Below are 15,415 nucleotides of genomic sequence, written 5' to 3'. Positions count from 1 at the left end.
GTGAATGCAAGTTTTCAAATGTTGGGGGGTGTAAAACAAGGCTCGTCATGGGGGGCTGTGAGTGAGATACTGCCTCACAGGAAATGGAGTTGTTTTCCTGCATTTTGAGGGCAAAATCTTCTGTTCAGTTTACCTACAAAAATACACTAAAGTCAACAGTTCAAGCTTAACTATCTTTATTTCTATCCTACTTTATGCAGGTATAAATGTGAGATTCAATAATTGAAAACTTGCACTCACTATGTGAAGATACAGTCTTACAAAATAATACTCAATGTTAACTTGTAAGTTTTACTTGGACTAGAAGACATTTTATCTTTGACTTAGACACTTGATTTTAATAAATTTGATTCTTGGTATTACTCAATGTTTACTTGTAAGTTTTACTTGCACTAGAAGACATTTTAACTTTGACTTGGGCAACACCATTGGTATGCCATAGTTTAGTTTTTTTTTAAATTCGATAATATGATTTTTCATTTCAATTTAAAAAGGCATGAAAAATAGAAATCGAGGTGAATACACATTTACATGCATCGCTGGTTATTCCTGCCAGTCATAGGGATCAAAAGTCTAAGACTACAAAAAAGTATTGATAATATTTTTCATTTACCTTCCGATCAGTCTGTCACCACTCCTACCCCCTCTCAGCATTCACCATTTGTTGTTCAATTAGAATTTTTACACAAAATCTACTGTAACACACTGTTTTCCCATTTTCTTTTGATTTGATCTTCCTTGCCTTGTCGTACACTAATTCGCGGGTTTAGCTTGTAAAAATAGAATCCTTTTTTTTTTTATTGGACAAAAGGAGGTCAGGACCCGAGTGCATATTTAATTATCGGGAGCGTTCGGGTCACTTTTCCGTCGGCATGGGGAAATAGCCGCATGCTATTGTTTTCTTATGTTATTGCTCAGGGTTTTTTCGCGAGTCCAAAAAAGTTGTAAGTTTGAGCCTTTTTTTCCTAAAAATAAGAACGCCACTGTGACTACACAGTCTAAAAACCTTGTAGCCACTCTGGAATTACTTTGCCTATGGCGAAGTCGCAAATGGCTAGCGCAAGCCCAGCTATAGTCTTACACTGGCCTTCTCCATCGTCTTTCTATCTCACCCGGTTCCTGAGTGTACAAAAGTCAAAATTTGACCATGACCAAGTTCTCTCAAGGTCAAGGTCATCATCTCATTTTCATCCTCTTTGCCGCCCCAGTAATGTGCTTTTCGTTTCATCTTTCTATCTGCAATGGTTGCAAAGATATTTAAGGACTAATGGACAAACGGACATACGTACGAACACTATTTAAATACATCACCGCTTTGAAGAGGGATGTAATTACAATACATCCCCTATGCGGGATGTGACAAGAACCAATAGTCAGAGACTGCAACATCCCGCGACACCCCACAATTCAAAATTTTACCCTGACCTACTTGCAAAGTTACTACTTTCATTTATCAAAGTAGTAGCTTTGATCCACGGTCTCACTCACAGTGGCCTTCTTCCTCGTTTTTTATCTTATCCAGGTCTTGAGTGTACAAAAGTTAAAATTTGACCTTGACCTAGTTTTCTAAAGGTGAAGGTCATCATCTCATTTTCATCCCCTTTGCCGCCCGAGTAATGTGCTTTTTGTTTCATCGGGTCATTTCGGCTATTTCCGTCGGCATTAGGAAATAGCCGCATGCTATTGTTTTCTTATGTTAGAGCTCGAGGATTTTCGCGAGTCCAAAAAAATTGTAATGTGCTTTGCAAATATCTTCTGCAACGGTTGCGAAGATATTTGGGGGACTAATGGATGAACACACAAACACTGACAACTAGAACCGAGGCACTCACAGATGACAACATCCCGCGACACCTGAATTAAAAATTTTACCCTGACCTACTTGCTTGGTCAAAGATCAATTTTTTATTGTTTTTTCTGCTGACATTTAGCCGTGCCTCGCCCATTGAAACAATGGTGTCCATTGCTGTAAAATTGTTTTTGATTTTTGCTGGTTTACACTTGGCTTTTTCTGCATCATTATCCATACTATTCATAGTAACATCTGTCTCTTTTTCTTCGTTAACCTTGGATTATTTTTTTATTCAAGAAAGCACTCTTTGTCACAGTTTTTTTTCCAACTTTTATCTTTTACAGAGGCATGGTGATAATGTAAGAGTAACGCCTTGCTCTCTCACTGCAGCGTGTAAAACGATCAAACATCCTGTTCCCTTTTGGTCGATTTTAATAAAGCTGAATCACACAGGTGAGTCTCGTGACGAGAAACTCGCGCGAGGTCAAAACATAATGCAATTTCCGAGTTTTAAATGTAAGTGCGAGGTCAAAACATAATGCAATTTCCGAGTTTTAAATGTAAGTGGAGAAATGGATAAATTGTGAATATTTTGGTTGAGTGGAAGTGCACTTTTCCCGATATTATATCACGGATAAAGGTAGTATTGATTTTTTTAAAAATCGTAAATATTTACAGCTTGCGTCCAAGGGACGCACTTTGTCTGATGATTGTGCGTCCCTGTCACAAAATGTGCGTCAAAGACGCAAGGATGCACGCTAACGAGAACACTGAACATATAATTTTAGCATAATATTTTCAAGTTTATATTGAAAGAGTGTTTGAGGGAATGTTGTGCGCGAGGCTAGAGATCTGCCCACGTGTAATTCTGTAACAACTGTTTAACCATCTCTACATCAAATGTCACAAACCCTTCAAATTCTGTGCTTCAATCATCATTGGAATGGATTACACATACTTTGTTTAACACACCTGCAGTTTGGACTCACCTGTGGAGCCATGTGAATTATCGTGGCTGTAGGCATGATGAGGGAGGAAAGGGTTAAGGAAATTTTTCAAACTTTCTCCTGCCTTATTTAGGCCCAGTTCGACATTGAATGGATTCTTGTGTTCTACCCACTCAACCGTCACACCAGAAGTAATGAAAATCTATCTAGTATTTTCTGTGTAATTCTGAAAACAAACCATACACATGAACACAGGATGTTCTCTCTGGAGTAAATTAAACAAATGTGATTCTGAATTCCAGTGATTTCTTGTTCGAAGACTCAGATCCTTGTCAAAATGTCACAAAACTGTTGCTTTTAGGTGCAATAAAATAATAAGGAGGCTGGAGAGTCTTGTGCACTGTGATGATTGATTTTATGGAAGAAGGGAAGAAGCTAAACTAGATCAGAAAGTTAGAAAGAAATGGTCACTTATAGGCAGTTATTATTACCTATATTTATTATTAACGTAATGAAAGAGAAGAAAGTTTGGAACTTTATTTCTACTTTTTTTGACAAGTATCAGAGAGATTAACTCTGAATCAGTGAAGCTAGCCGAGCTAGCATTAGCATTAACTCGACTCACATTCTGGTGGACGTCATGTCTGTCTGAATGACAGACAAAACCTTTGTGTTATTTGTAAAATGATGTGAATAAATTGACTATCATTGACAACACTCGATATATTGGTGTGTATTGTATTTTGTAAAACTCAGTAGACATATTGATCATTCAACAAAGACAACACTTTAAAAAAAAAAAAAAATTCAATTTCCAAGGTTACAAACTGGACTGTAGCTCATCCTGGTGGTTGGTTTCATTCTCCAGAGCAGAGCTTCAATATTAATAACTATTATTATTATCATCGATATTATTAAACACATCATATCATTTCACACACATCCACCAAGTACTGAAATGGGGCTTTTTGTGATTTGGGGACTTTTATTATTTATTTATGTGTGTATGTATGTATGTATGTATTTATGTATGTATGCATGTATGCATGTATGCATGTATGTATGTATGTATGTATGTATGTATGTATGTATGTATGTATGTATGTATGTATGTATGTATGTATGTATGTATGTATGAATGAATGAATGTATTATGTATTCATATATTTATTTATTTATTTATTTATTTATTTCCAGGTAATAAATAAGAAAAGTCCATAAAACTTGAAGCTTTACTGTGTGCATCTAACAGGATGAAGACACACCTGAGTCGGGAATATGAGCATTTCATGCTTATATGTCATGTTGACTGACTGAAGAAAGTGGTTTTATAATATAATACTTGACTTAAGGACAGGTTTTCTGAATGCTAATATTTATTGAAGCGACTTTCTGAGTGGGTTCAGACACGTGAGATCACATGTTTTTTTCTTACATTTCAAAATTGTTCTTATACAAACAAAGTTCTTATCGCTTGCATGGGCAATCCCATGAACCTCTGGTGGGGCCTGTGGACCCTGGTGTTAGACGACACGTTCAGTGTCGACACTATGATGCGACAGAATGCTAAATCAGTTGTCAAGCTGTGTCCTTGAGGGGGGAAGGACCCAAAATGAACTACTCTGCCCAGCTCAGAGATGGAAGAGTCACTCTTCCTTGTCCTCCTCTTCTGCTTTTGATTGTATTGTTACGGGATGATGCTTTAGCACTGTTATTTCTGCGGGGACCCGACTTATCTGTTTTTTAGTAGTAAAGCTGATAATATTCCAGATGGACACAGATGGAACTGACAAGAATATTTCCTCAGAGAGACACTTGTTAATTTTTCATGACTTTTTTCCCCATAAAAACGCGTGTATCCTACAGATAAAGCAGTCCTGTTCCTGCGGTGTTGTAAAGTGGCCTCTGAGGATGTATTTTCTGTGTTTTTGTTATCTTGTGGCTCAATGAAAGCCTAGATGAGGCTAACCCATAATGCACACTTGCCGTGATTCTTTGAAAATTGGCCGCCACAGCAACTGTTTCCCAACAAACTCATCTGATAGTGGCTCTCGTGAAGCATTTGGTATTTATAGCATTTCTTTTGTTACGGTAAAGTTCAGCTAGATTAGACACTGTCCTGCGTGTATGTGTTGTTTCAGCATCACCATAGTAACAGGGCAGTGTGCGTGGGTGAGCGCTGCATGTTCTTGTTTTTTTCCTAGGCTTTCCTTCCTGTGTTGCTGGGTGTAGCGGAGCAGGCTGCTGTGGTTTGCACCATCCGTCTCCCTGGACTCACCACTCTGCCCAGTCTGACCAGTTGGATGCTGTATAAACACACCAGACAACGTCCAGTCCCAGCATGCATACTGTAGATCCACTGCAGGTGTATTAATGAAGCCTCAGTTTATATCTGAATCAGAATTAACTTTTTGGATGGGACTTAAGTTTTGGTACAGATCCACTTTCAAACGCATTTCATGCGTGAAGCTAGAAGTATTTGTGATTTTTTTGTACTTGGTGAATTTTTTTAGTATCATTCAAGTGAAGTACTCTATCTTCATTCTTGTTATTGCCGAAGTTATTTTTATTTATTGTCTTTGCATCCACATCCATGTGCCTGCTTTCATTCTGGAGAAGGAATTCAATTGTCCGCTTTCATTTAGGTTCTTAATACTTATTTTATTATCCTATATGCTGGTTATTTTCACTTCCCTCAGCTGTAAGCTGAAGTTTCTTAACATTTCGTAATTGTGTCGCTGTTGGCAGAGCTGTCAAATCAAGATTATGAACCGGACTGCCCACTTTGAAGCTTGGCATTCTACTCAACTGTAAATTCCAACGTCTCCTCACAATAGCTGCAGTGTTGCTGTTCTTCTTGTCTGTGGCTGTCGCTTTTATTACTGGCAAATGCATGACATGTTAACCGTCACAGGTAGCACCTCTTTAGCATAGCCCTGATAATGCCTTGTGTGCAATAGAAAAGTATAGATGTGAGATCGCTAATGAAAAAGAGACCAGTGTCATATACATAGGAATAACAATAAGCAGTTCTATAGCAAACTAGGACGTTTCTCCAGTCGGTGATGTCTGGATCATTTATGTTGTTTGAGTGGACAGTGAGCTGGTACCAACGTATTTCTGTTTTTAGACCTGCCGCTGATTATTTCCATTCATATATTCACACATGTGTTACTACTGCCTACTCCCTGCAAAATGGAAATGCTATGACTGATGCAGATGGATCAGAAAAGCATTCATTCCTGTTATAATGTTCCATAAATGACATACACTCATGCAGCTTGAATCTTAAGATACTTCAGTATTCATTGATCATCTATTCACGTCTTTAGGATCTGTGTCAGCCCTGAAAAGGGTAGATAAACTACTCCACAAATAGTGGAACGGGTAGAGTGAACAGATAGATTCCACAAACAAAACTATCAAGGCAATTTAGCGTGATTAACACTTAGATTTCAATTACCCCACGACAATGAGACTGATGGAAAGCACTTGTGTGACTGAATGTGGAAGTTTGAGTATGGCAGGTGTCTGGTCTGATCTCTCACCTGCTTTAAAGCATGAAAGCCTGTTTGACAGAAATGATCAGCAATCTGCATTTCAAAAGCTAGTTGCCTGGAAACTAAACCTGTTCCCTGCAGGTGTCAAACATTACAGTAAATATGTGGGATCTTATATTTGTGAAAAGGATTTAAAAATAGCTGTTTCTTTTTTTACTAAAGGGCACGCGTGATTAAAAATAATAAAATCTGTCATATTTTCCCAATTAGTTTTCAGTTCCCTGGGCATTGTCTGCATATCAAATGCAATAAAACTATTCTTGTGTTTTGTTTTGACTGCTTTCCCTTCTGGCAAAGCAGACAGTAACCATAATAAACGATTTTCCTGAGCTGAGTGGATTATGTTATATTTTTCTGCATTAATATCCTATTTTTCTCACAGTATTGATTTGTTGACTACCTATCAGAGGGAATGGAGGCATTTAGGCCTGAGAGTAAAGGCTGAACACCAGTGTTGTACATCAGTGCCTGAGCCTACTGCCAGTTATCCCCTCCATGCGTGACATTTGAGCTGATGGCCTTGGCTCAGTTGTCTTCTCCGCTCAGCAACACCAAACAGAGCAGAGCAAGGCAAAAAGACCCAAATGAAATAAAAGCTCTTTACGTCTGTGTGGCTCTTCTGTCTTTGCTGACAGTTAAGGTCTGATTGAGCTCAGTGCTATGCTGAGAATGGCCAGCGGAGGAAAATTCAAAGAGAGGCTTTCTGTATTCGGGTCATTGTCATTTGGTATTTTTGGACCTGAGGACCAATTTTATAGTTTGAAGAAAAATTCCCTGTTTTAGTCTTTTCCGCTCTGCGAGAGCATGAAACAGTTTTTGACTCACCAGCAGATCTTTTCCCACCAGTAGGGACACATTGATAAAATTGAGTGTTAAGTGACTGGATGACCACCATTCAGGACTGTTGGCTTAAAGCTCATGCTGATTCAGTTAACATTATTGACAGATGAGCGAAGAAAAACTCTTTATACATTATATTATATTACTTAAAGTATTGATCTTTTTCTTAAAGTCCCATTGAAATGAAGGCTGTTTCCAAATGTTGATTTTAATTTTTAAATGCTAAATGTTGTGATGCTGGGTAAAGGACAAAATAAGTCCCAAACTACCAATAGCCTGATTACCAGCAGGCTTTGTCAAATAAATACCCAATAAAAATAAAAAATAAAATAAAACATATACAATGATATTTGGGCGTTTGCTTTAATTCTAAAAAAGTGCTTGCATATGGCTAATTCAGAGTGATTTGGCATGATTAGTTAACACACTGGTCAGCAATCAGCAACTAAAACTCAAAGGTTTGAGTTTTAGTTGCTGGTTGCAACAGATTTGTATGCAGCATCTGAATCTGAATCTTTAGTTGCTGACAAATATATTGTACTTTGAATAAAATGACAAAAATACCTCAAAGGCTGGTCCTGACATTCATTCTCTCCTCTCTATCAGAAACCACATGGGAGAGACCATCGAGCACACCCGGGACCCCCAAGATGTCCCTCAGACACAAGAACTCACTTCCAGCAGGTAACACCAATACGTCTCATCATCTGAACTCAACTTGCTACAACTTTCTAAAGTTGTGCTTCCAAGAGGCGGTTAATACTCTTTAAATTCCACAGTGGCTCACAGCACCCCCTCACAGACACTTCCTGTGACTAATTTTATCTGTAGCCTCAAGAACTGAGGCCTCCTCTGTCCTTCACTTGGCTCTCATTTAAAGGTCGACAAACAAGCAGCTCCGGCAAGGTTTTTGAAAATGATCCCCACTCAAGATCTCAAATGTATGGAGGAAAGCCCATTTGTTGTGAACAGCGTCTTTTTTAATCTCAGAACAAACAGCTGAATCTCCGATGCGTGCTTACACTTTTGGTGAAGTGCAGCGCAGATGGTGTAGCTGTTTAGGTGTCCACCCCCACACACACAGAAGCTTCGATTCTCTTACTGCTGTGGGGAGATGGTGACTGAAGGTAATCTGTCCTGAGCAGCAGCATGATGGATCCATAGAGTTCAGACACTGATGGGGGTGGTGGCTGATGACTCCGCTGAGACTGATGATGAAAAAATAAAGTTTGCATACTGACCAGAGGAGCAGAGGAGGGCACAGATAACAATCACAGATAATTGTTTAAAAAAATGGGAGCACGATGAATGGATATCAATGGAGTCTCACAGTTTACTTTTTTTTTTGTTTTAACGGTGCATCCCCGTTTCATGGGCCACTCATTTTCAAACTAGTCATACTACACAAAAACCAATTCTAGTTTTTGACTGTTAACACTGAAGTTTTAAATATTTGACACACTACAAAAACAAAGACGGTTCAACTCCGGTGTGATTTGATGAAGCACTCCACCAGATACCATAAAACTATTACACTAATTGTCTTGTTCTATTCTTGTCATTTCTCTCCAGTGAATGGATTTTACTCAGGTGGAAGTCCTTTGCATGTGGAGCATTCACACAGCAGCCTGGTTCGAAAGAGCAGCACTGAGCAACAGGTAACGGGATTTGACAGTCGCTCCAGTTTTTACATACAGTGTGCACCACTGCAGAAACACTGAGGACATCAGCACATTAAATATCCAGCGAAGTGACTGATTTCATATCTTTATAGATCTTGAATTTACCCAAGTGAAAACATTCTGCTGGTTATAGTTTACCGGTTTGATTAGCAGGCAGAATAGAGGACATTCTGGTTAGGTATTTAGTTGTCATAGTGTGTGATGTAGAGCACAGGAACAGTATGAGGCTTGAATGAGGTCAAAAATCCAGATGCAGTCAGAGACAAAGATTTACATTTCAGTGATTTAATATAAATTATCTATGTCCAACCAGTTCAGTAGGCATGCAGGATACAAAAGATGATCCAAAAAAGTAATCCAAAAACAAAAGCAGAATAAAGTCCCGAAAGAATGAAGAGATAATGACAAACATGTAGCACAGGGAGGAGGGGACAGTTCAGACAGGTGGAAACAGTGGGACACAAACAGTAGAGAAACCAATCGAGAAAAACCAACCAGAGGAAAACACAAGAAAAGTGTAGGACATGACATGAGAACACTGCTACAAAATAAATTGAGAAATAATCAAACTGGAAACCAACAATCAAGTCAAGTTTTTACATCCCGCTTCAAAGCGGTGATGTAATTGTCAGTGTTCGTCCCTCCGTTCGTTTGTCAACCAAATACTTTCACAACTGTCGCAGATTGAACTAAAAGCACATTACTCGGGTGGCAAAGGGGATGAAATTAGATGATGACCTTGACCTTGACAGAAGTAGGTCAAGGTCAAATGTAAACTTGTGTACACTCAGGAACCAGATAAGATAGAAATACGAGGGAGAAGGGCCAATGTGAGTAAGACTGGAGACCAAAGCTAGTGCTTTGATCAATGACAGTAGGTCAGGGTAAAATTTTGAATTCAGGGGTGTCGCGGGATGTTGCAGTCTGTGACTGCCTTGTCAGGCAGCAGGGACATTGGGCTTATTTCTCCCCAGTTTCAGCCCTTAAGGAGATGTTGGGTCTGATTTACGATGAGAACCCTTTTTTACACAAATGATCAGGTAATCTAAAGTGCTACAGAATCAGTCTTACACCTCCTGATCTGTTTGTGTTCAATCGAGGCTGTTCAGATCATCTTCACATGCGCTTATTATTTAGGGGTTACAGTTTACATGATTATGTCGGTACTTTCAGAAAATCCACTGCACCATTCCATCATCTCTTTATACACACTCATTTTCTTGTTTTCTCACTGTAAAGTAGGCCAGTCGCTTCAGGAGCATCCTCAGGCGTTTGGTTTTGTGGTGCATTCTTTGCTCCCTCTGGCACAAGTATTGTTAGGAAATCCTGTAGTGTGTGAGGTCCCCTTATTTTTGAATCTTGTATTTTTAGTGACTCAAGAGGAGACAATCTGTAGATAGCATGGCTCAAAATTGCGCCCATTTTGGTCGCCCAAATTTTTATCAGTGCGACTATTGAATATATTTGGGAGCACCGGTGCGACTAGGGAAAAAAATCTGGTGCGCCTTTTTTTGTGAGACAGCGCTCCTGCCAGGAAACAATGAGAGCGCAAGTGCGGCTGCTCTCCTAGGCGAGGGAGAGAGGCGCGCGGAACGGAGATGGACGGAGCGGTCTCTATCGCTCCGTCACTGCCTTGCTTTTGGGTAGGTTCTCCTAAAGTCTTTGCTGGTGCTACCAACTTCTAAATTTGGGAGCACCAGTGCTACCAAGAAAAAAAGTTTATTTCGAGCCCTGGATAGTGATGAAAACTGATTCAAAAGTACCAGCCTCAGAGCTGTAGCTCTTTTACCCAGGGTTACCTTCCACGAGAGCAGATCTTAGTGTGTTCCACATGATTTTCAAAACTGCTGTAGTGTGTTTTTAAAACTACTTTTGATGGACATGCTGAAAATAAAAAAAAGTAAAAAAATTCGAAACCCCAGACCATTTTAGGGTTTAATTGGTATTGTCCACTGAGACATTGACTCTTTATCTTATATTTAATATGAGCAATAGTGATTTAAGTTGGTTGATGGTTGTTTTAGCAACATGACTTATGAACAGCACATATTGGGAAAAATCCGACAGACATTGATTGGTTCATTTTTTTAAAGCTATCATCCCAAGTAGGTCTCAACCAATCAATGCTTATGTCATAACAGGTTCCACTTATGCTAGGAGGGAATGGAGAATTATATCCTGCCCTCAAAATAGAGCTAAACAAACAATCCGTTTATCTGTTTTGTTCTGTTTAGGTTTAATTTTGATCAGAGTTGTTTCTAGAAATATTCAGTATGAGGTGTGATGTGGAGTTTCTGAAAGTGACACTACTTCCTCACCTCTAATGTTACACATCACCTCTGTCATGTCAATACAGATATGAGTTTAAAAGGTCAAAGGAAAAAAGCCCAGTCCGACATCTCACAGCATCTTTTTACAAATGACAAAAATTAATCATGACTATTGCACAGAATATGTTGGATAACAGTGATAATGATGGTGTCTCTCTCTCACCTCTCATTATTAACGAAGTGGCTGATTGCAGCTAAATCAGATTAATCCCTCCTGGAGTATCTGCTGCATTGATCATAATTAAGCAGGCAGGATGCAGCTATACAGGATCCATTCAAGTTATCCAGTCCGTCTCCTCGGTTACCCTCTTGTCTGCTGCACACATCCAGTCATTCAGAAATTATAAAAACAAATAGATTCAAGGTTGTTTCTATGAGATATTGTTTATTTTTTTTGGAGAAGTGTTGAACGCAATGCGCACTTATTCTTCGCCATATTTATAGTGGTTTCTGCCCCCCCCCCCATGTTGGCTGTCATGTCAGAAGACTGGAAGTTTCTCTATTATAAGCTCAAGTGTTAGACATCAGAAACACATGCACAGAGAGAGAGAGAGAGAATCACGGTTGCTCTGCAGAACTATCCTCCCTATTCAGCACAGCACCACACACACTGACACATACACACACACACACACACAAACACACACACACACACACACACACACACACACACACACACACACACACACACGGAGCAGCAGAAGCAGAGAGCAGCAGACAGATGCAAACAGCCCTCACTAGGAAGACGATTGTATTTGCCTGCGTGTGATATTCTATGTATTCTGAGCAGCCATGTCTGCCATGGATGATGGAGGGTTTGATGGAGCGTCCTTCTTCTCCCTGCAGAGCCCAGGATCAGTTTCACCAACCAGGAAACAGAACAAGGAGACCACAGTCACGGTGAGTCGGGCAACTAACTGAAACTCAACTAATCCTGAACTCAACCATGGTTCTTCACAAAAGCCCAGAAGGAAAAGATTTGCTGTTTGTTCCAAGTTTTGAAATATCATTTTTGCATATTGATAGAATTAACATCTTTATGCATGTTTGCTGCAGCAGTTGCGGGCTTTAGAATAAACCTTGGGTTATTTATTTAACTTCCACGTATATTTCCTTTTCATTCACTCCAGTGAACAGTCTTTGTTTTCAGTTGCTAGTGAACAGACACACTGTGACATCATCCTCTTCAGCATCCAGATGATTTCTCCTGTCGTCCAGTGGTTGCGTCCAGCTGGTACTCTTACTCAGGAAAGAAGCAGAGCTGTTGTTGATGAGATGTTTTAGATTTTGTTTGACTTTTTAAACCTCAAGCTTGAGATAAGGGTGACTGTTTCAGCTTCCATAGCAACTGTGGTGCTGCAGATGCTTATACCAGAAACATGATGGAAATAGAGTTGAGACTGGTTTGCTTGGTAGTAATGCATCTGATACTCCATGGTAATGATTAGGATTGAAAGAGTTTATGAAAATGTTCCTGGATTCCACAAGAGACAAAACTGAGTTCTTTTAAGTGAGAAGGTAGAAATTTACAGTCATAAAGAAAGAAGAAGATAGCCCAAAAAATAGAAAGATCGCTGACACGGTGCTGCTAGGTCAAGCCAAAGCAACCAATCACACTCAGACATGCTCTGATCATTTTACATTACATGAACTGCACTGTCCTACATAACCGCTGCATCAATATTTGATGCAACAGGTAGAATGCAGATTTTGATATATACATGCTGTCATCATCTTTTTAAACTGTTTGAATAATCCCTTTTGTGTCTGGTTGTTGTTATTTAAGGTAGTAGGACTATTTATGAATAAATATAATACTTTTAATGGACAGGAAGCAGATGCGCTTTCCATCACAGGATCTGAAGAGTCGACTAGCTTTCATAGCTCACCACTTGTCCATGGGTAACATCTGGAAAGAAAACTGTTCAAGCATTTCCAAAACAAGTTCAATGTGGTTTGGTTATTTTTGGGAGACAATCTAAAGATAAGTAGAGCTTCAGGTTGGAAGGATTTACTATTTTTATTTTGTAATGAGTTTTCTGTCGAAGACAACGTTAGACATTCACTTTTTGTAGGATGGGCTTTAATGGATATCAGTTGCTTGAGGTCATCTGGGGAAAGCACTGGAAGCACTGTGTGAGTGTGAATGCAAACAAACAGTCCATGGATGACGACTGGCAGGCGATGCCTCCCCCTCGTCTTCATCAAAGGAATTGGGGGTCAGTCTGAAGCCCTACTAGCTGTCAACCTCTGGACCTCCACGGTGATTAAACAGAGAGCCACTCCCTCAAATTATAAGGTCCATATGCCAAGATAGGATTCAATTAGAGACTTCTTCTCCTTGTATTTCTGTCTAAATATTTGCTCTGGAAAAGTCATCAGTGGAACCGCATCTTCTGGTTGACTCTTGAAGCCATCGCCGTGGCAGTAGAAAAGGCTGTTCTGTGGTGCGGGAGAACTTCTTTAATGGGAACTGGTTCCTCAGTGCATGCTGTGAACCTCCTGAGTTAATTGAAATGAGTGTGAAATTAGACGGAGTTCCTATTGGTTTCCTTGAAGAAAGTCTTTTCATACCCCCTTTTTCTTTTGGTTTCTTCATTTGTTTATTTGGTTTCTAAAGCCTGAAAAATACATGGTCAGCTGAAAATTACGCAGAGCAAGTTCTGTATTTTCTTGGCAAAATAGAATTTTTGTTCCGCTGTTGTCATATCTTGTGCAGCTGTGTCCGGAGTGGTTCTGCTGTTTCTAAGGCATCTAGAGCTAATTGACTTCTGCTTTCCTCACAACCCCAGAGGTTTAAAGGACAAATATAACCGCATTGCACCAAACCCCTGGGCACATAATCTGCTAAAGTGACATGGGTATGGTAACGTCCTATTAAATGTAACCCCAGAGCAGCTGGCATTGAATAGCCCTGGAGCTAATGGAGACAACATTGCTGGGTGTAAGAGCGAGCGCTAGACAATTAAGAGTGTTGTGGTAGAGAGCTCAGCAATGAATGCCAAAAAGACTGAGAACCACAAAGCTCTTTATTGACAATAGTGTCCCCAAGGAAAAGGTGAATGGCCAAAAGTGAACGGACAGCACCACAGTGATTGGAAAAGTTTTTACTTTGGATGTTCTCTGAGCTGATCTGAGAGCGCTGAGGAAGTAATAGAGTACTGTGTGTGTGTGTGTGTGTGTGTGTGTGTGTGTGTGTGTGTGTGTGTGTGTGTGTGTGTGTGTGTGTGTGTGTGTGTGTGTGTGTGTGTGTGTGTGTGGCTGTGTTTGTGTGTGTGTGTGTGTGTGTGTGTGTGTGTGTGTGTGTGTGTGTGTGTGTGTGTGTGTGTGTGTGTGTGTGGCTGTCTTTGTGTGTGTGTGTGTGTGTGTGGCTGTGTTTGTGTGTGTGTGTGTGTGTGTGTGTGTGTGTGTGTGTGTGTGTGTGTGTGTGTGTGTGTGTGTGTGTGTGGCTGTGTTTGTGTGTGTGTGTGTGTGTGTGTGTGTGTGTGTGTGTGTGTGTGTGTGGCTGTCTTTGTGTGTGTGTGTGTGTGTGGCTGTGTTTGTGTGTGTGTGTGTGTGTGTGTGTGTGTGTGTGTGTGGCTGTCTTTGTGTGTGTGTGTGTGTGTGGCTGTGTTTGTGTGTGTGTGTGTGTGTGTGTGTGTGTGTGTGTGTGTGTGTGTGTGTGTGTGTGTGTGTGTGTGGCTGTGTTTGTGTGTGTGTGTGTGTGTGTGTGTGTGTGTGTGTGTGTGTGGCTGTGTTGTGTGTGTGTGTGTGTGTGTGTGTGTGTGTGTGTGTGTGTGTGTGTGTGTGTGTGTGGCTGTGTTTGTGTGTGTGTGTGTGTGTGTGTGTGTGTGTGTGTGTGTGTGTGTGTGTGTGTGTGTGTGTGGCTGTGGGTGTGGTTATGTGTGCCTCTCTGTCTGTCTGTCATCACATCATACGTAATGCTGCGGCTGCAAAGTGCATTGGAAAGAAGGCAAACTCGTATGTCATTGTATGAAGAACGTCCAGATTAAGTTGCTCTTCTCTCGTTCTCTCTCCAGATTAACTGTGTGACGTTTCCGTCTCCGTCCTGCATGCCGGAGCAACAGCTGCTGAAACCAGACGAGTGGAGCTACTGTGACTACTTCTGGGTAAATTCACCTCAAAGTCTATAAATTCCTCTGCCCCATATTCCACAAATTGGCTGTAATATATCTGGTCAGGCAGATCAAGACCATTGCCAAAAAATGACAGCTCTCCTTTTGAGGGAATTCGTGAACTGCTGGAATTAGAGCAGCATCCCGGT

The 15,415-nt window shown here is 40.3% G+C and overlaps 1 protein-coding gene across 1 annotated transcript in view; it reads left to right on the top strand.

The window, feature by feature from the left end:
• gas7b (growth arrest-specific 7b) overlaps nt 1-15,415 on the top strand; it is a 59,485-nt gene that overhangs the window by 26,588 nt on the left and 17,482 nt on the right. Inside the window, exons 3-6 of the mRNA XM_068304718.1 lie at nt 7,746-7,823; nt 8,712-8,797; nt 11,998-12,051; nt 15,171-15,260. Of these exons, the coding sequence (XP_068160819.1) occupies nt 7,746-7,823; nt 8,712-8,797; nt 11,998-12,051; nt 15,171-15,260 (308 nt within the window). The remainder of the gene's footprint in view (nt 1-7,745; nt 7,824-8,711; nt 8,798-11,997; nt 12,052-15,170; nt 15,261-15,415) is intronic.

This window comes from Antennarius striatus, chromosome 21 (assembly GCF_040054535.1).
Source record: "Antennarius striatus isolate MH-2024 chromosome 21, ASM4005453v1, whole genome shotgun sequence".
In the NCBI taxonomy this organism is placed as follows: Eukaryota; Metazoa; Chordata; class Actinopteri; order Lophiiformes; family Antennariidae; genus Antennarius; species Antennarius striatus.
This window is presented reverse-complemented; position numbering and strand designations above follow the sequence as displayed.